Source organism: Doryrhamphus excisus, linkage group LG6 (assembly GCF_037039965.1).
Source record: "Doryrhamphus excisus strain RoL-2023G ecotype Guam linkage group LG6, RoL_Dexc_Guam_v1.1, whole genome shotgun sequence".
NCBI lineage: Eukaryota > Metazoa > Chordata > Actinopteri > Syngnathiformes > Syngnathidae > Doryrhamphus > Doryrhamphus excisus.
The window spans coordinates 18211817-18238688 of record NC_136362.1 but is presented as its reverse complement, the minus strand read 5'-3'; the positions used below and the strand labels follow the sequence as shown (position 1 = coordinate 18238688).

Genomic DNA, 26872 nt, shown 5'->3' with positions numbered 1-26872 from the left:
TTAATGGAAGATGAGCCCTGACAACAGGACTATACCATTTTTATGTTGGGGTCCATTGTAACACCAAAAACAGAATCTACACTCCTCGTGTTGTGTTTCATTTGTTAGCTTGGAGCTTACTTCCTGGTTAAAATTCATAAAATAAATCATAAATCTGAAGGTAAATTTAAAAAGTCATAAAGCCCTATGTTTTCTGTCCATTTGTTAGCTAGCAGGCTATAGCAGGATACTTCCTGGTTCATGGAAGATGGCCCACGACAACAGGACTGTACCATTGTTGGTAGTAGAGTGGGGTTATGGTGACTCAAAAGCAAAAAAAAGAGAAGCTAAAAGAAAATGGGGTAAAAAAATTTTTAACTTGTCTGTTCATTTATAGGCTAGCAGGCTACTTCCTGGTTCATGGAAGATGACCCAAGACAAAAGGACTGTACCATTTTTGGTAGTCGAGTGGGTTTACTGTGACTCAAAAGCAAAAAAAGAGAAGCTACAAGAAAATGCAGTAAAAAAAAAATTCGTACTGCGCCGTTTTTACTGGTCTATTCATTTATAGGCTAGCGGGCTACTTCCTGCTTCATGAAGGATGACCTAAGACAACAGGACTGTACCATTCTTTATACCAGGCAATAGTCAATATGTCGTGGTTTGAATATCGCTCCCCAACAAATAATTCATTAATAAATAACCGCTTTTTGTGGTTGACTGTAACCTTTTTTTGGTCACTAGGCTCCAGTAATGTTATGAGACATGACGTTAGATTACATTACCTTTCACACAGCATGGAGACCAGCATGGAGGCCAGCATGGAGGCCAGCAAAGCCATGAAAGGGCTGAGATTAAATGGAAAAAGGTTCTCCTCTCATCCATCCCATGTGGACGTGGTAAATTTATGCCTTATTTCCATTGGAAACACTTAAAGTTTACAATAAGTAAACTGGAGAGGCTAACTAGTTAGCTTGTTATGCTAGCACGTGTTATGTCCCTACAGTGATTCACAGCTTGTGCAATGTGAGGAGTATAAAAATAACTTTTGTGAAATTATATCATATCTACAGGGCTCTAATAATGTTAAACCCCATGTTTAGAAAGCGCCAAACAGGTTTTCTATGCTCAAACTATGAAAATATTTTGGTGATTAGTATTGAATCCTACTTTGGAGAACTAACCACGATAACCGAGGAGCAAGTGTGATCCTCCAGTATTGTCATTGAAAAACAAAAATCTGAAAGTGAAAATAAAAATGTTACAGCATTGTGTTTTTATTTGCCAAATTGAAACTCAGCCTGGTTCATGAAGAATGAGCCGAGATGATGGAAAGGATCATTTTTTTATTGTGAAGTAACCAGTTCACTGAAACAGCATATTAGATAAACATCATTAATGTACCTGACCACATTCCATCAGGGGTGTTATTGATCCTGATAACATCAGCGCTGCCCTGAATGAACACACGCACACACACACACACACACACACACACACACTATTGATCTTATGGTTGATGTGTGTGTCTGTGAGAGGCCACGCACAATTACACTTTTCACAGTAACGCACAGGGCCGGAAGCGGACTGACATTTGTGTGCCTGTTGTGTGGCTGCTCCTCTCCTGTGTTTGTCTCAGTGGGCATGTGACTTAAAAGTACACAATTAAATTATACAAACGTAAAACAGTTTCATGAGAAAAAGCCATAATTTTATGAGAATTAGTCAAAAATTAAGAGTAAAAACACGACCAAAACGTTTTCTAAAATCACCTAAAATGACTGGAGAATCATCATCATCATATAGAGACACTACAGGAGTGTGTTGGCACTTTCAGTACTTGCTGCCAACTTGCTAGGTACAAGCATGCTAATTGCTAGCATGTTAGCATTTTCGCTAATTTATTCATGTCTAAATGCAAATACACACATGGCATGATATAGGGTCATTATAGAACTGTCTTGGCTCTCTTGGTAATTAGTGTTATATTGCTAGGCGCTAGCATGCAAAATGTTAGCTTGTTAGCATTTTCGCTATTTTACTCATGTCTAAATGCAAATACGCACATGGTATGATGTATGGACACTGAAGACTGAATAGAACTGCCTCCGCACTTATGCCACTTAGTGCTCTCTTGCTAGCATGCTAACTGTTAGCATGCTGGCTATTTTACTCCTGTTTAAAGGCCTATATATACATTGCATGATGTGGGAATGCTTTAGGACAGTCTTGGCACTTTTGGTGCTAGCATGCTAACTGCACACTAGCATTTTAGCTCAATTCCTCAGGTCTAAAGGCTAATATAAACCTGGCATGATGCAGGGATATTATAGGACAGACTTGCTATCTTGCTAGGTGCTGGTAGCATGTTAGTATTATTGCTCAGTTCCTACATGGCATTGCTCGCCAGCAGACACCAGCCCCGAGGTTTCCGGTACAGGTGGCATACCCATTTCCACAGGAATTTTTGAGTTATTATAATTACTGTGTATAGTGTGTACAGTGTACATACAGTCAAAATGGCTTGTTTGGTGTTTTGATGTTGTAAAACTGAGCTACCACAATCGTACATATGTTTCTCATTGCTGTGGGAAAGCATCTTTTAGCTGTTATGCATCCCCTCATGTATTACAGATTTTCCATTACAATAGAAAACATTGGATTTTCCCATCACTTCATCAGACTTTTACAGGCAAATAAAGAAGGCTGGATGAGCGACATCTTATAATACAATAATACACAGGCTTACACTGAATTATAATTTTCCATCTTTGAGCATCAGGATATAGAGTAAATGTACTCTGACCTGGCAGATGGACAGGGGCTGAAGATACAGGATTGTTTTTTTTTTAAAAGCAGTTTTGTAGCAGTAGAAGAGCAGTGTAAGTGTTAAATGTCACTGTGTCCTCTGTTGTCATGCATCACAACTACACAAAGCATCTCTCAGCTCTTGGCTGGAAGTGAACGTGTGCACTCGGGAGCGAGCTTTGATCTGATTCCACTTTTGCCCCCATCGGCCGAGCGGGCTTCCATGAATATTCCTCCCCCGGTTACATAAGCATGCCATACAGTATATTGTGCCATTATGCTGCCCCCGGGGGAGACGGGCAGATATGCGGTACTGTTAAAAGCAAAAGCAGCAGCAACGTTTGCTCCGGTCTTCACTGCATCTAATGGCCTCCTATGATGATGGTCCTCTCCACATTATCTACTCTCCTCTAGCAAAGTCTGACAAAAACTGATTCTAGAGACTAAAGTGCCAAGTTTGATAGCAAGGACTGCCCCTTGTTTTTGTATCCATCGGTTATTTAGTCGTTAATGACGGCATACTATACTAATAATGGTAACTATTATTTCATTAGATTACAATCAACATTATAGTACAGTATATAATACAGTATATAAAAACTAGCGTGATTGTAGATTGTAGATTGTAGGTTTAGGTAAGGGTTTGGATCAGGTTTAGTTTTAGTATAGGGCTGGGATTAGAGCTGGGGTTTTGGTTAGAGATGGGGTTGGGTTGGGCAGACACATACAGGACCACATATTTTCACCAATAATGTGTGCATTTAAACAGAAAGAAGAGGCTGGAGCCTATCCCAGCTGGGTACACCCTGGACTGGTCGCCAGCCAAACGCAGTGGTGAGGTTCAATTAATTAAAAAGTAACTGCCTGGCTGAGAACGAAATGAAAGCGTTTGGCGACACATCACACGGGCAGTAAAAGTAAACAGTCACGCTGAGCGTTTGTACACAGTCAGGACTCATTTTAAACCAGGGAGGAAAAACAACACTGCGTTTAGGGTGTAGCATGCAATGGTATCGTATAACTTGCTGTGCTAACAACACACACTCGGGCCAATCAATGCAGACAGGGAGGGCAGGGTGGTGAGAAGAAGAGCGACAGAGTGTGAGGAAGGCATCCAGCTTGCGGTAGATTAGTGGCCTTGCTGCCCTTGTCCGATAGCGCATGAAGGACAATTGGCAAGAGAGAGAGATGGGTGGGGGGGTGGTGGGGGGTTGGCAGTGTGATCTCCCAAATGTAAGAGCACATGCACAGTAGTAGATGATCCACAAAGGATGGAGTTTGTGCAAAGGAATGAAGGTCCAGTGCCATTGTCCTTACATAATAGGAGTCCGGGCTCTCTGCTGTTCATCGGTCACAACATCACACTCAAGACATATTCCCGTGCACACCATAACACGCTAAATTAAGATGAGAGATTAAAACAATGGAAAATACACAGCAAAATGAATTATTGGTCTGGATCCATCTGGCACTCCACTGTAAGACCAAGCTGCGAACCTTCTCCATCGCTGCCCCCACCCTCTGGAACTCTTTGCCCCATTCACTCTGTGCTTGCCCCGACCTTCCAACCTTAAAAAACAACTCAAAACTCACCTGTTTAAATGTCTAACTTTTTATACCTGATTGCTGCGCCTCGCCCCGTTTTTAGCCTTGTTTTAGCTCTGAATGAATGTATAGATAAGGGGTCTCAAACTCAGTTTACTTGGGGGGCACTGGAGCTCGGGTATGGGTGAGACTGGGCCGCATCAGGTTTTCAAAAAAAAAACAAAAAACGCATTTATTAAAAACAAAAAAATGTAAAAAACTTCGCTTTGGTTCCAATTTTCTACAAGAAAAGCTCTGATAAAACATTCCACTGTTCTCAAATATCTTACTTTTTATTTTTCTACACAAAATAAGATGAAAAATAAATAAACAAATCAAGAATAAAGAAAATCAATCAATCAGTAATAAATAAATAAATATAATAATAATAATAATAATAAAACGGCAAATAATAAAAACTTAAGAAACCACATATAGTTGGTGGGTAGACAAATTATTTTTTTTAGATTAAAATGAACAAAGCATTATTAGAGCCCTGTAGACATGACAAAACACGACTATAGTCACATTTATACTTTTTTATTTACAACATATTGCGCAACTGCAGGTTCTTCAGACACATGCTAACTCGCAAACTAGAGAGCTAGCGACCGAAACGGTAGCCTTCAAGTTATTTCCTTTAAACTTACAGTGCATCCGGAAAGTATTCACAGCGCTTCACTTTTTCTACATTTTGTCATGTTACAGCCTCATTCCAAACTGAATTAAATTAATCTCTTACCTCAAAATTCTACACAAAATACTCCATTATGACAATGTGAAAAAAGTTTTTTTTGACATGTTTTGAATTTATTAAAAATAGAAAACAAAAATCACATTTAAAAAATCACATTTACATAAGTATTCACAGCCTTTGCCATGAAGCTCAAAATTGAACTCAGGTGCATCTTTTTTCCACTGATCATCCTTGAGATCTTTCTACAGCTTAATTGGAGTCCACCTGCAGTAAATTCAGTTGATTGGACATGATTTGGAAATATAATAACTGTCTATATAAGGTCCCACAGTTGACTGTGCATGTCAGAGCACAAACACCAAGCATGAAGTCAAAAGAACTGTCTGTAGACCTGCGAGACAGGATTGTCTTGAGGCACAAATCTGGGGAAGGATACAGAAAAATTTCTGCTGCTTTGAAGGTCCCAATGAGCACAGTGGCCTCCATTATTCGTAAATGGAAGACATTTGGAACCACCAGGACTCTTCCTAGAGCTGGCCGGCCTTCTAAACTGAGCGATCGGGGAAGAAGGGCCTTAGTCAGGGAGGTGACCAAGGCCCCGATGGTCACTCTGTCAGAGCTCCAGCGTTCCTCTGTGGAGAGAGGAGAGCCTTCCAGAAGGACAACCATCTCTGCAGCAATCCACCAATCAGGCCTGTATGGTAGAGTGGCCAGACGAAAGCCACTCCTTAGTAAAAGGAACATGGCAGCCCGTCTGGAATTTGCCAAAAAGCACCTGAATGACTCTCAGACCATGAGAAACAAAATTCTCTGGTCTGATGAGACAAAGATTGAACTCTTTGGTGTGAATGCCAGGCGCCATGTTTGGAGGAAACCAGGCACTGCTCATCACCAGGCCAATACCATCCCTACAGTGAAGCATGGTGGTGGCAGCATCATGCTGTGGGGATGTTTTTCAGCAGCAGGAACTGGCAGACTAGTCAGGATAGAAGGAAAAATGAATGCAGCAATATATAGAGATATCCTGGATGAAAACCTGCTCCAGAGCGCTCTTGACCTCAGTAGACTGGTCATGTACCTTGACCATATAGACAGTAGACATTAGCACACAGCCAAGATCTCAAAAGATTGGCTTCAGAACCACTCCGTGAATGTCCTGGAGTGGCCCAGCCAGAGTCCAGACTTGAATCCGATCGAACATCTCTGGAGAGATCTGAAAATGGCTGTGCACAGATGTCTCCCATCCAACCTGATGGAGCTTGAGACTTATTGCAAACATTAAACTTTCATATCAAGGCGGGGGCCTCAAACTAGTGTCCTGCGGGCCACAATTGGCCCGCGGGCCGCGTGTTTTAGACCCCTGGTATAGATATTGTATTGTAATGCATCATTTACTCTGTTTTTACTCAACTCTATTTTTATTTCTTTTTTTTTCTCTCTACTGTAAAGCGTCTGAGTACTCTGAGAAGCGCTATACTAATAAAATGTATTATTATTATTATTATTAATCCTCCGCCCCCTCGCCTTACACGCACACACACGCACACAAACTTCACCACTTCCATCACTGGACTTACATAAGCCCTCCTGCTGGACACCCTGCCTGGCTTAATAGATTTTTAACCTTCCAGGGCTCTGCACCCATTTTGTAGTCATGGCAACCAGACAGTAGACAAACTTTTAAAAAGTCAATCATTGTGCTTTTCAGAGTGCAATAACGTGCCACTGGGGTGGCACCCTGTGTTTATAGTATGTGTGACACTTTACCTTTATAGCTTGAAATAGCTTCATAGGAATAGGCTCACTGGGGGTTCTTGGCCTGCTAATGGGGGTGAGATGTCATTGAAGAAAGGGAAAGTTAGAAGTCTCACCTTACACGTCTACGGCCACTTTCCATGTCATTTCTAAAAGTCTCATTTTGGTACATTCCCCAGAATTATTAAATAAACTAATTCTTTGTTGTCATGTGATATACGATACAGAATGACACAAAAAGGCCCTTTTCAGGGGCCACAAAATGGGTTACCAATTTAAAGCTGCTTACTATCTCCTCTGTCTGCATAAAAACTGTTTGGAAAACACTGTAGTACTATACCCTCAAGAACAAGGGTCTCAAACACGGGCCCGCGGGCCAAAGGTGACCCGCAGGACACTAGTTTGAGGCCCCCGCCTTGATATGAAAGTTTAATGTTAGTGCGGCCCGCGCAAGTTTGATATGGATGCTGTATGGTATCATGTACCCAGAAAAAATTATTACGTTTGATTAATGTTCATGTTAAAGGTTAAATAACTGTTAATAGTTATCCTCCCTATCCGTGTGGAAGTGGTAAGTTTTTGGCTATTTACGTTTAAAGGAAATAACTTGAAGGCTACCGTTTAGGTCGCTAGCTCTCTAGTTTGCAAGTTAGCATGTGTCTCAAGACCCTGCTGTTGCGCAATATGTTGTAAATAAAAAGAATATAAATGTGACTATAGTCGTGTTTTGTCATGTCTACAGGGCTCTAATAATACTTTGTTAATTTTAATCTGAAAAAAATAGTTTTATTATTTGCCATTTTATTGTTACTATTATATTTATTTATTTATTGCTGATTGATTTTCTTTATTCTTGATTTGTTTATTTATTTTTCATCTTATTTTGTGTAGAAAAATAAAAAGTAAGATATTTGAGAACAGTGAAATGTTTTATCAGAGCTTTTATTGTAGAAAATTGGAACCAAAGCGAAGTTTTTAAAAAATTTTTGTTTTTAATAAATGCGTTGTGTTTTTTTTTTTTAAAACCTGATGCGGCCCAGTCTTACCCAGACCCAAGCTCCAGTGGCCCCCAAGTAAATTGAGTTTAAGACCCCTGCTCAAGAACATGAGTACCGGAACATGAGAAAGTAATTTGTTACTACAAAAATGACAAGAAGACAAAAAGTTCCACTTAAAAATGTAGTTTTTTTCTCCAGAAAAATTGGTGTTCTACAACTTTTGACCAGTAGCATACTTCAATAACTGCCATGTACAATCAATACATATTGTTGTGAAGTATGACTAAGTTAAACAACTGCTGAGATCATTTGAAAAAGAAAGTAGCGCCGCGTGAAATATCACCACCATGTTTTAAAAATAGCATGTAATTACATTTTGGTGGGGGAATTAAAAATAAATGATTTCTCTTTTATTAATGTGCACCCCCACCTCCTCCTTGCCCTGCAGTCACCACATTTCCTGTCTGTCTGTCTCTACTCTGTCTACACACTGAAGCAGCACTCAGGGCTTATCTCACATTCCCTCAACAAGTAGCATACACTCTTAACTAGTCCTGGTGTGTGTGTGTGTGTGTGTGTACGGTCTACCAGCAGCGTAGATGACAGGGTTGTCAACCACAGCATTCCTCCATAGGCAGAGCTTCACTGAGAGGAGGCAAAGAAGCTCTGACATATTAATAGACTTTAAACAGAGACTTTACATGCAGGCCGACGCTGCCTTCATGTTGTGTCTAGACACGCTGGTCTGCCTTGCAAATTGTGTAACACTAATTGTAATGCTTGTACTACACAACCAGACTGCTAATTAAAGAGACACAGAACCGGTTAAAGCAGGGGTCTCAAAATCAATTTACCTGGGGGCCAACAGAGCTAGGTTCTGGGTGAAGCCGGGCCGCATCAGGTTTTCAAAAAAACCCAAAACGCATTTATTAAAAACTGGAAGAAAAATCAATTAAAAAAAAAAAAATCTTCAATGCTTTTGCTTCTGCTATCCCCTACACTTTTTCAGTACTTTGGTTCCGGTTTTCCACACCAAATATATGATAAAACATTCCACTGTTCTCAAATATCTTCATTTTTATTTTTCTATACACAAAACAAGATAAAAAAATAAACAAATTAAGAATAAAGACAATAAATCAATCAATCAGTGATAAAAACGTAAAATAATAATAAAACAGCAAATACGAAAAACGTAAGAAACCACATACAGTTGGTAGATAAATTATTTTTTTCAGATTCAAATGTACAGTATTAACAGTTATTTAACCTTTAACATGAACATTAATGAAACTTAATAATTTGACCCAATTAGCAAGCTAGCATCGTACTCAGTTCCATCTGGGAGCTGCGTGGTAACTTTAACAACATGTTTGATGAGATGCTTTATCTTGACGTGTATTTTCCCTTTTATTCCAAATCATTTCCTGCATTTATTTGTACCCAGCGTCATAAGCCTTTAGCTTCATTGCTAATCCAAAGCAAAACAGGGCGGGGTAACAGGGTAGGGTAACAGTATGGGCGGGGCAAAATCATGTTAATTGTGTCCGGTGTGCACACAGCTTTAAGCTGTCATTTCAACATTAAACTTTGGTATCAAGGTGGGGGCCTCAAACTAGCGTCTCGCGGGCGGGCTGCGAGTTTGAGAACCCTGGGTTAAAGGTAGCTGGTGCTCCCTGGCTCCCCCTACAGTTGGAATGTGTAGTTGAGGTAGTTTAAGGCATATCGATCAGTCTATGGTGCGGTCTAATCAAATATAATAACTGTGTCTAAAGGTGTGAAGCTGACCGGTCGATGAAGGCCAGACGTTCGGAAGCTCCTCCTCCGGCCGCGACCAGCCTTGTGAATTTAAACGTTATGTCCTTCATCACACCTCCAGGTTGTGTCACATGTTGTCACGTTTGCCCTCACATCATCATCGAATGATATTCGTCATCAAGGTTTGCTAAAAAAGAGCAAAAACAAAGAAATGAACGGGGGCAAACTAAATGTGACATTATAGAAGCCGAGTTATTTGTTTTTAAAATGTCGGTTTAACAGGAGCTAGAGAGGCTTTCGGTCAGGGTATTTATCTCCAACTCAGAACTAAACCTGACAGCAACAGTAAATAAACAGTAATATATGTCACCACATTCTGATCAGCATTACTACTGTTGGAGAATGAGCTCCACTGACCCTCTATTGTCCGGTGGAGTGGGTGGTGGATGGTGGTGTCCATAATGGAGAGCAGCAACTGAGTTCCGATTTGTTCATTGATCAATATTTGTTCAATATTTAGTCATTGATATTTTACAAACAGTAAAAACATCAGTTTACCAAGTATATTATACATGTAAGCGCTTGTGAGCCCATTCATTTTCTCCAAGACTGCTTAAAAAAAGAGAGATGCATGAGAAAATGTAAACACAAAATCATATTAAAAAGAATGTAAACATGTAAAGTTATCTCACAGAATTTCCCAATATAACATGTGCATGATGTACACAAACACAAATAATTCCTTCATCTTGTTGCCTTTATGTACGTCATATGCAGTGTTATGTCTTTACGTAATCACATTAGAAAAATAAAAGTCAATCTCTCCACGTCTAAGAAAGATTTAAGGCTGTACTTTCTGCTTGCACAAATAAACCAATACTTAAAACTTACAAACAAATCAATACTCACCCTTAATGATGACATTTTGCAGGGCTGGGTGGAAGCGTGCAAAGAATTTTGGGATAGGAAAGGCCACAAAGTGTAAATGCAGACTTTTATTCAATGGAGAAAGACGACATATTTGTCAACAGCATTTGGAGGAACCTGCAAATTTGGACATGGTGCAGTGACGTCATGCAGCCTACAAATGTGGATGAGTAGACTAGTAGACCACCTCAGTTAGCATCCGCCCTTGCCTTGGTTTGCATACATTTTCAAGGCAGCATACAGTATAATACACTGCATGAGGCAGACCTCACAGCTAGGAGACCATGGTTCAATTCCACCCTCGGCCATCTCTGTGTGGAGTTTGCATGTTCCCCCCGTGCATATGTGGGTTTTCTCCGGGTACTCCGGTTTCCTCCCACATTCCAAAAACATGCTAGGTTAATTGGCGACTCCAAATTGTCCATAGGTATGAATGTGAGTGTGAATGGTTGTTTGTCTATATGTGCCCTGTGATTGGCTGGCGACCAGTCCCTGCCAGTGTGTACCCTGCCTCTCGCCCGAAGACAGCTGGGATAGGCTCCAGCACCCCCACGACCCTCGTGAGAAAAAAGCGGTAGAAAATTAATGAATGATGACATCACGTTTTTAGAGTTACAATAGAGTTTACAATTACAGTTTTACATGCATAAAAAAATTCTAAATGCATATAAAGAATGAATGAAAGGAAAGATTATTCCCAAAGACACAATGTGGCAGCAAGACGCTACACGGATATCACCTTCCTGTTTTGTCACAAGTTATTTCTTTAATTCAATAGTGTTTCTCACCTTCTGCTGATGCTGCCACTTTTCTTTGGCTCCATTTTGGGTTACGGTGCTGTGGTGAGAAACATTATTCAATTCCAGAAAGAATTAATGGCAAAACAGGAAGGTGGTGTCGGTATGGTGTCTCACTGTGACATCATGTCTTGGGGGAACAGTCAGGTCAATGAAGATGTTCATTTATCCCTTTCATTCGTCAGCACTTTGAATTGTTTTGTACACATAAAACTAGAATTGTACAACTATAAAAAAGTATTTGGTGGAATAAATTAATGATGCTAACCAAGTTTACGCTGAAATGTGTAGGACCACCAATCTGGGAAAAATCTGACAAAAATGAACTATTAAACTTTGTAAAAAAAATTTATTTTATTCCAGGAAATACTTCCCAAATAACATTCGCTAACAAAAATGGCGGTGAACATGCTCGTTTACCAAAATAATGCCCATGTGACAAAGCTGTTTTTGATTGTCGTGAGTTGATTTAAAAAAAAATATTAAAAAGATGTTTAAAACATTAAGAAAAATTAAAAATTAGTATTTTTCAGAAGATATTTGGTCTAAATAAGTAAATGTTTGCTCATGACTACAAAAAATATGCAAGTAAGTTTCATAAAATCAGTCATCATCATATAAAAGCATGTCGTCCATAAAATGTTAGCATTTTAAATGTCTTTTAACATAAGAAACATCACATTGCGGACGTGACAGGTCATCCTATAAGTCAATATTGGACAGAAAGTCTTCTCGATCATCCATCTGTGTTGTGATGATTTTCGGCGGTAAAGAGCCAGTACTTTCTAACAAATTCCTTTCCAGGGCTGCATCTTCTGAGCTAAGCGCCTCTCCTTTGGTCATTACGTACACAAAATACTCAAAGCCATCACCATAGCTGTCATGTTGGATGGACCAATTGTACTCCCTGCGGGCATAGAGGCGTTTCCTGAAGAAGGGCTGGGCGAAGGTGACAGAGATGAACAGTCCTCCAGGCTTCAGGCAGCGACTTATCTAAGAATAAACATATATTGTTATGCACAACTTTCAAAAAAACACAAATCTTGTTCGGTAAATATACGTATGAGCACGGTCTGTAGGAGTCCATTGGCTCCGCCCACTATGCTGTGCTCTGTGACGAGCACGTGTATCCTTCCCTGCTCACATGATTTATCTCCCACGAGAAGCAGCCTGAACATGAATTATTTACACGTCACTGTGACAGGGGTAAAAAAAAAAGTGAGAGGAAGGGCAGAGGGGTAAAATAAGTGATGTCATGCTGAGAACAGGGACAGGATGGGTTGACGGCAGGGACTGTTATGTAGGCCAGATCTGGACTGCACACATTCATGAGGTACATCAAGGTGGTTCCACCTAGTTTGCCTTGTTATATTTGCTCTAGTATTTGGAGCACTTCATTTGAACATCTTCCACAACACATTACACGCTCTGTTACGTTGACATCTGGTGGCAGTGGCAACCATTTAAGCACAGTGACCTCGTTGTCACGCTCAAGAAACCAGTTTGACTTGAAATAAGCTACTGGATGTCGATATCCAACATAGATAAACGGATAGCGATAGATAAAATTCCTTCATGGTCCATGCCATCACTGAGAAGTCTACAAGTCAATCATTTATTTGTTTTATTTCACATCATTTTAGGTTGTGCTTTATATAATATTACGTTTTTTTTGCCCACCTTATACAGCACAAGTGAAAAGTTCTTCATGCAAATGAGGATGTGTGTCTCCAAACTGGTACTGCTCATAAATAGCTCATGTTTGGTTTTAGAAAAAATACAAAAGTTAGTCATTTCTTATTAAAGGGGACTTATTATGCTAATTTACGTCACTTTGTATTGAGTTGGAATCAAACTATGGAATGGATTGAGTAAGGACCTCAAACAATGCACAACGATGAGCCAATTCAAGAAACAATACAAGCAGATGTTTGCTAAATACAAGGATGAAGAGTCTTGAACTAGTCATGATGTGCTATATATATCACTATATTGACACTTACTATGGTACCCATTATGTCATTGGATGGTCATATCACCTCCTACTTTGGTACGAGGTACATTATTAAAAACAAACAAACAAACAAAAAAAACTTAAATTGTATTATGGAAAGCAGGAAGTGAACAAATACATATCACTATATTGACACTTACTATGGTACCCATTATGTCATTGGATGGTCATATCACCTTGTACTTCAGTACGAGGTGCATTATTTAAAAAAACAAACAAACCCTAAACTGTATTATGGAAAGCAGGAAGTGAACAAATGTAACAGTTACTGATTGTAAAAGTACCAGATGGAGGGGTAGGATTTAATAAGCTTTGCTTCTTCCTACTCCTTTTGGACATGTGGAACTGTGAACTGATTATGGGATGCACTCAATTGTAATCTGATGCATGTTCAAATAAAATAAAACCATTACCATTACCATTACCAGTTGTGGACTCCTATTGAGCAGCTACACACAATAACCCACACAGAAAGCTTTCTAGATCTTCCAGATTCCACACCTCTTTCTGCAGCCTTTTCATGGATTTCCTGCTTCCCATGATGCATAGGTCTGTGTATACTGAGTGTAGGCAATGTGCAGCCCAAAACCTCTTTTAGGGCTCCCTTTTAAATGTGCAAACTTCATTATCGGACACTTTGACATCGTTTAACACAAGAATACAATAACATTGTAATAACATTTATAGGTCAGAAAAGTGGAAAAGCATAACAGGTCCCCTTCGATAAGACGCTGCTGTTTTGGTATTGTTGTCTTCATAGTCTAATGCAGGGGTCTCAAAAACGCGGTCCGCAGGGGCAAATGTGGCCTGCAGGATGCTAGTTTAGGCCCCCTAGTTTGCAAGTTAGCATGTGTCCCAAGACCTTGCAGTTGCGCAATATTTTGTAAATAAAAAAATTATAAATGTGACTATAGTCGTGTTTTGTCATGTCTACAGGGCTCTAATAATGCTTTGTTCATTTTAATCTGAAAAAAATAATTTGTCTACCCACCAACTATATATGGTTTCTTAAATTTTTATTATTTGCCGTTTTATTATTATTATTATATTTATTTATTTATTACTGATTGATTGATTTTCTTTATTCTTGATTTGTTTATTTATTTTTCATCTTATTTTGTGCAGAAAAATAAAAATTAAGATATTTGAGAACAGTGGAATGTTTTATCAGAGCTTTTCTTGTAGAAAATTGGAACCAAAGCAACGTTTTTTTCATTTTTCTGTTTTTAATAAATGTGTTTTTTTTTTGTTTTTTTGGAAAACCTGATGCAGCCCAGTCTCACCCAGACCCTAGCTCCAGTGGCCCCCAAGTAAATTGAGTTTGAGACCCCTGGTCTAATGGATGCCAGCCAGTGCGGCTGTGCATAGGTAAACCTCTCTCCCTGGGCTTTAAGAGCTGTGCTGAACGATGAGTTGACAGTCCATTTTTTTGGCCCAACGGTCAGTGCTCTTGTCACACATTCCTAAGAGTCTGTGTTCAAGCCCCGGAGCAGTCAGTGTGACCCAGGTGGGTTACATTAAGGCCCAAATCTTTTTTGTTTATTTTTAACCAATATTTGTTTATTATTGTTTTCATTCCAAATATTCCACTTTGTACAACTGGGGCATGAATGTCACATTTGTGCTTTTAATGGCTTTGTAGAACAATTAATTCTTCCAGGGTGAAATCAAAGCACCCAAACACACAAGTGGGGTTTGCTGCATCGGGCCCAGTGCTTAATTATTCAGCAAGGTGGCGGAAGCTTGTGTGCAGGTGAGCGAACCGGTCTTAGTGCTCGACAACATACTGTAGGTAATATGAGATCCTCATTAAAAATGAGACAGGTGGATTTCCAGGTAGATCCACCGCCACGTGAAGGTTGTCCAACAACATTGTAATGAGCTCTGGATACGGTGGTGCGGGGCAAAAATGAGGTTGCAGGACAAACACAGAGTCAAGGTCAGCGGGAGTGAGTCATGATTATGATGAATAGGAGAGTTTTATGAGATGCATATAAAAATGTCAAGAGTCAGGAATATTACAGGACATTATCCTGCAGCAGGACCACAATCTTAAACTGCGACTTGATTAAACCGACTTTCCCGATGAGCGCATATCGAGAGAAATCATTTATTTGGGTTACATTTATAATCCTCCTACACCAGGGGTCTCAAACTCAATTTACTTGGGGGCCACTGGAGCTCGGGTCTGGGTGAGACAGGTTTTCAAAAAAAAAACAAAACGCATTTATTAAAAACAAAAATTTTTTAAAAACGTCGCTTTGGTTCCAATTTTCTACAAGAAAAGCTCTGATAAAACATTCCACTGTTCTCAAATATCTTAATTTTTATTTTTCTACACAAAATAAGATGAAAGATAAATAAACAAATCAAGAATAAAGAAAATCAATCAATCAGTAATAAATAAATAAATAAAATAATAATAATAATAAAACGGCAAATAATAAAAACTTAAGAAACCACATATAGTTGGTGGGTAGACAAATTATTTTTTTCAGATTAAAATGAACAAAGCATTATTAGAGCCCTGTAGACATGACAAAACACGACTATAGTCACATTTATACTCTTTTTATTTACAACATATTGCGCAACTGCAGGGTCTTGAGACACATGCTAACTCGCAAACTAGAGAGCTAGCGACCTAAACGGTAGCCTTCAAGTTATTTCCTTTAAACTTAAATAGCCAAAAACTTACCACTTCCACACGGATAGGGAGGATAACTATTAACAGTTATTTAACCTTTAACATGAACATTAATCAAACGTAATAATTTTTTCTGGGTACATGATACCATACAGCATCCAAATCAAACTTGCGCGGGCCGCACTAACATTAAACTTTCATATCAAGGCGGGGGCCTCAAACTAGTGTCCTGCGGGCCACATTTGGCTCGCGGGCCACGTGTTTGAGACCCCTGTCCTACACGTTTAAATGTATCGTACCGAAGGTGCGGATTGAAGATACACAGTAGTATATAGTCAAAGTAATACACTTCTTTAAGGTGTATTATTCAACAACATGACTTTCTATGGTAGTCCTGGCCCAAAATGTCCTGTGAAGAGATCAACTGGACTGAACGGAGCTAAACCCCAAATATATCAACTCTGTATATGTCAGCTCCTTCCAGAGGATAAGCCCTCAGGACCTCGATATTCTATCTCCTTCTCTATTTAGTATTTCTTCACTGGGATCAGGTTTGCCTGGAGATAATGTACATATATGAGAGAGACAGTTTGTCTGCAGTGGTCAGCTGGGGACGGACTGACGCGTGGTCCCATCTTGCACTGTGATTCAGCTCGGTCAGATCTTTGCTGTTACATAATCTGTGAAACTGAAAAGGTATGTACTGGCCTCTCGCGACCATGAATGTGGCTACTTCTCATCATTTCTTCTTTATCTTCGATTAATCTGATTCGCTTGTGTCTATATGTGCCCCTGCAATTCACTGGCAACCGGTCGAGGGTGTACCCCGCCTCTCGGCCGAAGTTAGCTGGGATAGGCTCCAGCATATCCCCACGACCCTATTGAGGATGGAGTAAATATATCATATTTACGTGATGCGTAACTATGTGGTATCACAAATAATCACAGATATGCAGTAATGAGCTGCCTTCAATGCTTACAAGTAAACTCCGCCACTATGGACACACATATTTGAACTAATGTAAGGCTATGGGCTGGCCAGAGGGGAGTGGTCTACTGTAAACATTACATTGTAAAGATATAATACCCCCTTTGTATTGAGTTGTGGACTCCTACAGAGTAACTACACACAATAACCCACACAAGCTTTCCAGATATTCCAGAATCTGCACCTATTCCATCTGGATTTCCAAAACGGTCTGTTTTAATTTATTCCACCTATTCCACCCTCTTCCTCTTCCAAATCCAATGCTTGAGTGGTAACCGAGGTCCGTGTTTACTATCATGGGTGTACCCCACTTCTCGGCTGAAGTTAGCTGGGGTAGGCTCCAGCATATCCCTGTGACCCTATTGAGGATAAGCAGCATAGAAAATGGATGGATGATTGATTCTCTTGTTTTGATTACTTGTGCCAAAGGAATATTCTATATGTGCACAACTATACAACTATACAATAACTATCATAAGAGTTCAATGAGCATCTAAAAGGCTATTTTTGCTACGTCACAGCAAGGTGCCAGTGATGGCAAAGATAACCATAAAACTTACTGCCACGTACTACACGTGCTAGACACACACACATGCCCTTGTCCTGGCTGCTCAGTACCCGTAGAAAACCCACGCACGGAGAGAACATGCAAACCCGGGTCTCCTCGCTATATGGCCTGCATGCTAACCACTTGGTCACCGTTCAGCCAAGCTGTGGTTTATTAGAGGTAAAATGATCTGCCTTGAGCCTTAAGCTAATTACTGGGCATTGTGCAACATTGACGTAAATGATAAATGTTGTAGATGTTCTAGATCAGGGGTCTCAAACTCAATTTACCTGAGGGCCACTGGAGCTAGGGTCTGGGCAAGGCTGGGCCGCATCAGGTTTCCCCCCCCAAAAAGAATGCATTTATTAAAAACAGAAAAATATACAAACTTTTTCAGTGCTTTGGTTCCGATTTTCTACAAGAAAAGCTCTGATAAAACATTCCACTGTTCTCAAATATCTTACTTTTTATTTTTCTGCACAAAATAAGATGAAAAATAAATAAACAAATCAAGAATAAAGACAATCAATCAATCAGTAATAAATAAATACAATAATAATAAAACGGCAAATAATAAAAACTTAAGAAACCACATATAGTTGGTGGGTAGACAAATTATTTTTTTCAGATTAAAATGAACAAAGCATTATTAGAGCCCTGTAGACATGACAAAACACGACTATAGTCACATTTATACTCTTTTTATTTACAACATATTGCGCAACTGCAGGGTCTTCAGACACATGCTAACTCGCAAACTAGAGAGTTAGCGACCTAAACGGTAGCCTTCAAGTTATTTCCTTTAAACTTAAACAGCCAAAAACTTACCACTTCCACACGGATAGGGAGGATAACTATTAACAGTTATTTAACCTTTAACGTGAACATTAATCAAACGTAATAATTTTTTCTGGGTACATGATACCATACAGCATCCATATCAAACTTGCGCAGGCCGCACTAACATTAAACTTTCATATCAAGCCTGCGGCCTCAAACTAGTGTCCTGCGGGCCACATTTGGCCAGCGGGCCGCGTGTTTGAGACCCCTGCTCTTGATCTAAAGAAACCTCTGAAACCTCTGACTAAATTCGTAAAAGTCACGAGTGAAGTCCGAACCTTGCAGTAAATTACCCTGAAAGTGCAGTGCTAGTAATGTTTGCATGGTTTTATTTGTGTCACTTTGTTCGATGTGTGATGCAGCGGGGCCATCAGCGGGTGAAGACAACAATAGTGGACTATCTCTGGACAGCAGACCTGTCCTGTAGAGATACCACGCTACCACATAAAGCACACACACAAAGAGGCTATTTGTGTTCCTATACTGGAGCACACACACACACACGCACGCACAATCTATTTAGGTCAAACGCTCATGTCATATTTCATAGATTCACGGTTGTTTACTGGTCAAATGTACCACAGCGGACGCCCACCTCCCCAGGAGGAACGCACGCTTGGACTCGTCCGACTCGCTTTCTGTTTCACCTCACCCGTACAGCCTGCAGCTAAGCATGTGGACGGCAAAAACGTGCAAAAGTCTCAGAGAACAGCGCTAGAGGAGGGAAGACTAAACAAGAGAACAAGACTAGCGAGGTCTCTCCCAACAAAGCTCTTCTCCTCAGGGCTTCTTCTCCTCTCCGTTCCAGCCTCTCTGCCCTGGAGATGCTTATATTTTGGTGCACGAGCGATTTGGCTCAAGAGAGCTCCAAAGTGTCTCAGATTATGTCATGAGGGGAAAATGAAGGTCATGTGCACAAGTTCAACAAGCATACATAATCCTGATCACAGTGAAGCGCTGGGAGATTTACATCGCTTGCTAAAGTGATGGATAACAGGGGAAAAAGCCTTGGATTCCCGCTCACTCCCTCCTCCATCCTCACCTCCACACGTGCCCTCCCCTCTTCTCCTCACCCTGCTCACACTTCATCTACACCACCCGCCCACTGCACAGATAAATTATACATCTGAGACCTTCCCTCCTTTTCTCTTCCCCTCAACATCACATCAAACCAACCTTGCATTGCCGGGAAGGAGCAGACGTGCACAATATTAAGTACGAATACTGTACAGTTAAAACCAAAGTTGTTCACATTTTGGATAATGTAATGTATAAAGTCACACAGACTTTTAAAGTTTATTGCAGAGCTTAATGCCAATAGGAGTACTCAATTCCAACACAGAACCAAGCACTGCTGGTATATTTTTTATTGTCATTTATACACTGGTACCTTAGCATACAGGTGCCCCAACTGAAGTGTTTTTTTTGGTGTGATCTGTCTCTCTGATTATTTTTTTGTTTTGAACTGCAAGCTAAAATTTGTGTTACGAGATGCTTTTTACCGACAGGCGTAGCAGAGGACAGCTATTTGGTGGTTTGTGTCAATGTGACCATGAAGATGTAAATTGCATTAGCAGCACTAGCATTAGCAGTGCACGAGCTAGTCACTGGCAAAGATTTTCAATACATTAGCAAAACATATGTGCTTTATAGCAATCTAATTCATGTGATTTATTATCCATCCGTTTTCTATACCGCTTATCCTCACAAGGGTCACGGGTATGCTGGAGCCTATCCCAGCTGTCTTCGGGCAACCTGGATTGGTCGCCAGCCAATCACAGGGCATCACCTATTTACCACAAGGAAAATTACATCCCTCCCCATTTTTCTATATGTGATTAATCATGAGTTAACTGTGGATAAAATGTGATTAATCCCGATTAAATATTTTCATTGATTGACTTAGTTTACATATATTTTTATGAACACTGAAAAAAAGGGGGGGGCACGGCGGTCTAGTGGTTAGCGCACAGACCTCACTGCTAGGAAACCAGGGTTCAATTCCACCCTCGGCCATCTCTGTGTGGAGTTTGCATGTTCTCCCCGTGCATGTGTGGGTTTTCTCCGGGTACTCCGGTTTCCTCCCCCATTCCAAAAACATGCTAGGTTAATTGGCGACTCCAAATTGTCCATAGGTATGAATGTGAGTGTGAATGGTTGTTTGGCTATATGTGCCCTGTGATTGGCTGGCGACCGGTCCAGGGTGTGCCCCGCCTCTCACCCGAGGACAGCTGGGATAGGCTCCAGCACCCCCGCGACCCTCTTGAGGAAAAAGCGGTAGAAAATGAATGAATGAATGCAAAAAAGGGTAACTTTTGAGTGTCCCTCAACTTTAACTTCTGACTCACTTGTCAGGTTTTTAGTGTTATAGACAAGTTTATATTTTTTGTACACAGTGGTTTTTAATTTGTGTTTTTTTGTTCTTAGAAATTAATGTTTTTTTCGTACAAAAAACATGTCTCATTGGCAGGGATCTACAGAATATATGTCTTTAGACCATATCGATATTGCATAAATATGACATTGCCTGCACTTTGAGAATCATTTTGATGCCTTAGACTTCACAGGTGCAACTAATGTTGTGGCTCGTGACCATGTTCTGCTATGCTAAAAAGCCGAGTTGCCTCGCCCGTGTTTGCTCCGAGAGCAAGTTGTGTGGGCTTGTCAGCCAAGTGCTGTGGAGGCAACTAACAACATCCTGCCTTTCAAGTTGGTGCATCTCTTCCCACCCTGCACACCACACGTTTCCATGGAGACACAAAAAAAGTTAGGTTCTGGGGACGGTAATGTATGTAGGTCAAAACAGGACAGCGTTCCAAACAAAAGCAACAGAACACAACAGTGGAAAAGTCGTGGCTTTGTTAGGCCGGGAAGTTTTATTATTAACAAGCTGCAGTGAAATGTTTACAGAGGAAGTGGAGTACAAGAACATGTCAAAAAGTGTCGGAAGAAGACATCCTTTGCAGCCTAATTGGTGTGTTGACTTCAGGTGAGTGTAGGAGATATGAGTGTAAAAAGATAGCTGCTTAAGGACATTAACCGGAGCTGATCATTTGGGTCACGGCGGTAAAGAAACCAGCATAGGTTGGGTCAGCCCCCTCAAAATGACACTGTGGGAACAGTCGTCTTCTGGCAAATAAAGCCCGCACTCAAGTGCTCCCCTTATGGCGATTTGGACATGCTGAGCTAAAATTAAAACCCTTTCTTCCCCTTTCGTCGAAAATAACTGTCTTTTATCTCCCTGGTTTTTTTTTGTTATCTCCCCCACTCCCCTCCCACAAGCTGCCTCCTCACCCATCCTGTCTTCTCCTTCCAGTGGGGACCGGGAAAGAGAGTTTTTGCTTTAATTGCTGAACTACTTTTCACAGACACACTTCAAAACACCCACGCCCTCCCACTGTCAAGCTCCACACCTCCCCTCCCTGCAACGGCCTGTCACGCCTGTGCTCCCTGGCGTCTATAAGTACAGCCTCCGTATTCATGATTTTTGACTTCATGGTCAAAGCAGCATTCAGTTTTGGTCAAAATGTGCTGAATTAATTCAAGTTAAGTAGTGTTTGCTATTCTTGGATGATGAAAAAATGATGCTCAACTTGAAAAAGTGGAGGCTGTTTGGCTGCGGGAAGGCACAGAGTCAGCGAATGTGTAATTAATAATCTCATCCCGCATTCAGAACAGTTGAAGAATCCTAAATACTCAAGAGGAATAGCTGCCACAGAGAAAGTGGAACAAAATGTGAGCGGCTGGTACAGTGACACGTTTGGCGGAGGAGGGAGGTCGTTTGTCCTGTCAGCACATTTAGTACACATTCTGTGTTTGTGTACGTGTGTGACTAAATGACCTTCTTATATCTAGGGACACTTATTAGACATGCACTAATTTGTAATTATCAATTAGGTTACAACATCCAAGGGATTAGTCTATTGTGGCTATTATCTTGTCTACTATATGATTAGACAACAAGGGGTATTACATAGGAATTGGGCCACATTTGGCCACATTTCTAATGGTGATCCACTAAATGTTTGGCAGCAGCAGGCGGGACTCGGAGCAGTCGAGGGAGGAGAAAATAGGCCAGTGTGTCTGCCCGCTCCGAGGTTTTCCCACAAGACTGGGAGAAAGGTGACAGGACAGCCCGGTGGAGGCTCCAGCAGCAGCACACTGCCACCATTCAATCTGTTCAGTGGGCCACTAGCACAAGAGAGCCATGAAAGTGAGACAACAACCAGTAGGATTCTGACGAATACATGCTAGACCTCCTCAATGGGCATGAACAATTCCAAAAAAGGCCAGTTTTCCTTTAAGACAAACTAATACCATGAAATTCTGAAGACCAAAAGGACAATGTGACCTCCACCTCAAATAGTCGCCAACCATTTGAAGCACAGTAGCACCTCGGTTAGCATATGCCCCAGTTGGCGTGTCTTATGGTTAGCATCAAAACTTGTATGCATTCTCCGGTTAGCTTAAAATATGATGTGCGTCTGTTATTATTACGGAACATTGTGTGAGTACATCTGCATGCGTCATCTATTTTTCATCAGGAAACGTCCTTACTTGTTAACATGCTATTAGCTAGCTAACAAAATGGCAACAGGAAGCGGAAGTCAGCTATGTTACGTTGCCTGTCTATAATTCTAGCTATAGCCTGTTTGTGTATTTCAATAAAGTAAAAAAAATTCACACTATCCCATTAAGAGTGGTGCCATCACATTCCATGGATATTGGCGCATGTGTAAAAAGCTCGCTCCAATGACAGCTCGATTAAAGCATTTACCTCAGTTAGCATACACCCCGGTTAGTGTGTTTTTTGGTTTATGTCAAAAATTGCCGCCAATTAGCTTCTTCGGTTCACTTACAGTTTCCCGTTAGTGTACAACCATCTTGTCATGTTATTAATTATTACCTGCTCAAGTAGGTATTTTTTAATCAAAAAATTTCCCTGTTAGCTTGCCAATAAAATGGAAACCAGAACCAGAACTCAGCTCCATCACCAATCTATGATGTCATCAGCAGTTGCCTGTATTTTCACAGCAAAAGACCTCCTCTATATCCGATATAGTGACAGTTCAAACAGTGATAAGGACACATGTTACCACTATCCAAATTTAGAATAAGCAACATTGAATGTTGTCATTTGTTTATATGCTGTACATGAATTGTGCTGTACCAACATATGGCTACTTACACTTAGAGAGAAGCTGCAGTAGAAGCACTTTGGATACAGCAAAGGAATGCTGCACACTTTGCAGACCAGTTTCCATAACAACATGCAAAAAGATGTTTTTTTTCCAACAAGAAAAATTCTCACCGAGGTTTAAGAGTCTGTTCCTATCTGTGCTCAATTGGTAGACATTTACATATCAAACATCTGCAGATTGTTCTAAATACTCAATGTCTGCGGTCTAAATCTCTTTGCATCATGTGTGTGTATGTGTTAGATGAGGGACAGGAAGAACTTAGTAGTTTGTACTTTTCACTGGAGAGTACATACAATAGTCATTTAGACCTGAGTGAATGTTCTGTATACAGTCAGACAATACCTTATGCAATCTCCTGCTCCGGTTGTACAAAGACCGAATGGCACATCATACTGTACTCTCAGAGCACCCACCACAGTACACCGCAAGGGACACGGCTCAATGCCTTTTCCAAGTCCACAAAGCACATGTGAACTGGTGGAGTAAACTCTAAACTGGTCCATTGTTTCACCACCAAGATGAAAACCACATTGCACCTCTTGTCGTTAGATTCGACTGACTATCATACCCTTCTAATCCTAACCCAGGGAGGCTGAGGACCTCTGGTCACCTTTCTTGAAGAAGGGAACCACCACCCCAGTCTGAAGGTACTGTTCCCGACTTCCATGCAATGTTGAAGAGATGTGTCAACCAAGACAATACCACAAGAACATGAGTCTTAAGAAATTTAGTAGTCGAAAGACTACCTCAGATACCTCAGCCACGGTGATGGACACGTCCACACTTGTTTCGTCAGACTCTGCTTTTTCTACGGAAGGTGTGTCAGTGTGATTGACAAGGGCATTGGAATATTCCTTACACCACCCAATTATATCTGCAGTTGAGGTCAGCAGGCCACTGTCCCCACTGTAAACAGAGGGGGGCCAGACCAAAGACCAAGCTGCGACTGCTAGTCTGAAAGGAACTAGTTGTTGAGGGCAGCATCTTAGGAGAGCTGGTGGGTTGTGCTGCACAGTGCCTAAAATAATAAATGGACAAGTGTATATCACATTATGTAGGACTACAGTACCACTCTCAATAAATATGAGGCATCAGTAATACTGTCTACTCTATATTACTGTTGTTGATGTTATGCTTGCTCAGCTATTAGCTAACTGTCATTAGCAAACTGTAGCTAGCTCATGTTAGCTACAGTAGAGGCAATGAGCACTAAATATCTATAAATATGACTACAAATCATTCAAATTACAAAGACAAAACCACAAATTTGCTAGTAATATGTAATTGGAGTATAAATACCAACAAAAACATAAAGATCACCTCAGAGTTCTTGAGCTGCAGTCTTTGCTGACCTCAAATCTCCATGGCGACCATTGAACTGTTCACCACTTTATTCCACAAAAACAGATGTATGGTGGCACCCCTAAATAATCATGTATTGGAAAAATATTTTCTATGTGTTGTTTCTACATATATTAGAACACTTTTAGTACCCGGCCATATCAAAATTCAATAATTGTGTTTTTTGACGCACCCTAGTGAGGGGTGTACTCACTTTTGTGACATACTGAATGCCAACCCCAGTAATAAAGACTTCACATGTTTTCCTAATGCGGATGTGCCTAACGTCATGGCCAATGAGTGTCTAAACTGTGAATACTGCAATAATCCCTCAATTGTGCATCAGTGATGGTGTTTCTTTCCCGTTAAGAGTCTCCCAGAACTTGCAGCTCCTCACAAAGAAAGATCAATACTCATTATGGGAAATTGGATAAACCTGCGCTGCTATAGTCTCATTATGCAGCAACACAGAGCGTCAAGCACAAGAACACGAGATCCAGCGTAAGAGAAGGAGCGAATGAGGGAAGCAGACAATGGCAGTTGCAGCAGTGACCCTTAACTGAGATTTTTGAAACGGTGACATGAAAGTGATCATGTCACGTTTCAAATGCATCACGGCTACAGTGGTTTGTTACAATAACAACGTTTGATGTGGCAGCAGAGATTGATCCAGCCCCTTGGCTTTATATCAGCACATTGTTCCAGCAATTTAACATTCGGGTTCACTGTCACAGCTCCCATAGTGTTGCTTACATGACATCCAGCCTACACGGGTCATTGTGTTCATAGAAATACATATTTTCAGCTGAAATAACATGTATAACTTGCAGAAAAACAACTACCATTGAAGTGTAGCATTAACCCAAATCATCCAAACCGTGTTGCGTCTAAAAGGATAGCACAATCAGAGGGGCTTCCAGGGAAAACTGACACATGATAGCATAATGTTGTTGCCCTACAGTCCCAAAAAGCTAATATTGAGAGAAGGCTGATTGTCACCAATCAGCCTCACTGCAGAGTGCAGTCTGCCCTTGTCCTTGGCTGCAGTGTAGCAGATGGTGACAGAGGGGGTGAGGGAAGACTCCATTATGGAAATGTAAAACTGCACCATCATTGTGACTGCATGGTAGAACTTTTACAGCGGACACGCTAAGTATAGATCATCTTTATTAGTGGGGTCCTCGATAATGAAGTTGACAGCTGTTTGCTTCAGAATGTGTTATTGTTGTCGTGATTTGTTAAGATGTCTTTGTGAGTTGTGATGAGTTCCTATTTACTGGTGTCATTGGGTCAGGTTTTGTTATTTGCACTTTGTGGCCTGCATTAATCTTGCAAGGTACTTTGTAGATTACATATCCTCAGCAAAACAATAAAGGAATTACCGTAAATCTGTGTGCATAAGCCGCACCCACTAAATATCGAGGAAAAAACTGATTTGCACGTATATAGGCCACAACGGAATATAAGCCGCACATGTCCATACGATGAAAAAAAGCATAGTGTGGCATGTTCGAGTCCATGAGGACTAGGTAGCTCAGTATTTGACGGGAGCCAATCATGACCTATGAAAAAACTTGAATTCGTCAACCCTTTGGAAACGGCAGGAAGTCATTAGATGACTACTAGAATAAATAACTATTGCCACTATTACCAATACAAGTTTCATTCATTCATTCATTTTCTACCGCTTTTCCTCACGAGGGTTGCGGGGGATGCTGGAGCCTATCCCAGCTGTCTTCGGGTGAGAGGCAGGGCACACCCTGGACTGGTTGCCAGCCAATCACAGGGCACATATAGACAAACAACCATTGACACTCACATTCATACCTATGGACAATTTGGAGTTGCCAATTAACCTAGCATGTTTTTGGAATGTGGGAGGAAACCGGAGTACCCGGAGAAAACCCATGCATGCACGGGGAGAACATGCAAACTCCACACAGAGATGGCTGAGGGTGGAATCGAACCCTGGTCTCCTAGCTGTGATGTCT

General features: G+C 40.8%; 1 protein-coding gene across 1 annotated transcript in view; it reads right to left on the bottom strand.

Annotated features, from left to right (window-relative positions):
• Window positions 1-11829: 11829 nt before the first annotated feature.
• ece2a (endothelin converting enzyme 2a) overlaps window positions 11830-26872 on the bottom strand; it is a 68933-nt gene continuing 53890 nt past the window's right edge. The window contains exon 5 of the mRNA XM_058067069.2: window positions 11830-12296. Within this exon, the coding sequence (XP_057923052.2) occupies window positions 12006-12296 (291 nt within the window). The 3' untranslated portion in view covers window positions 11830-12005. The remainder of the gene's footprint in view (window positions 12297-26872) is intronic.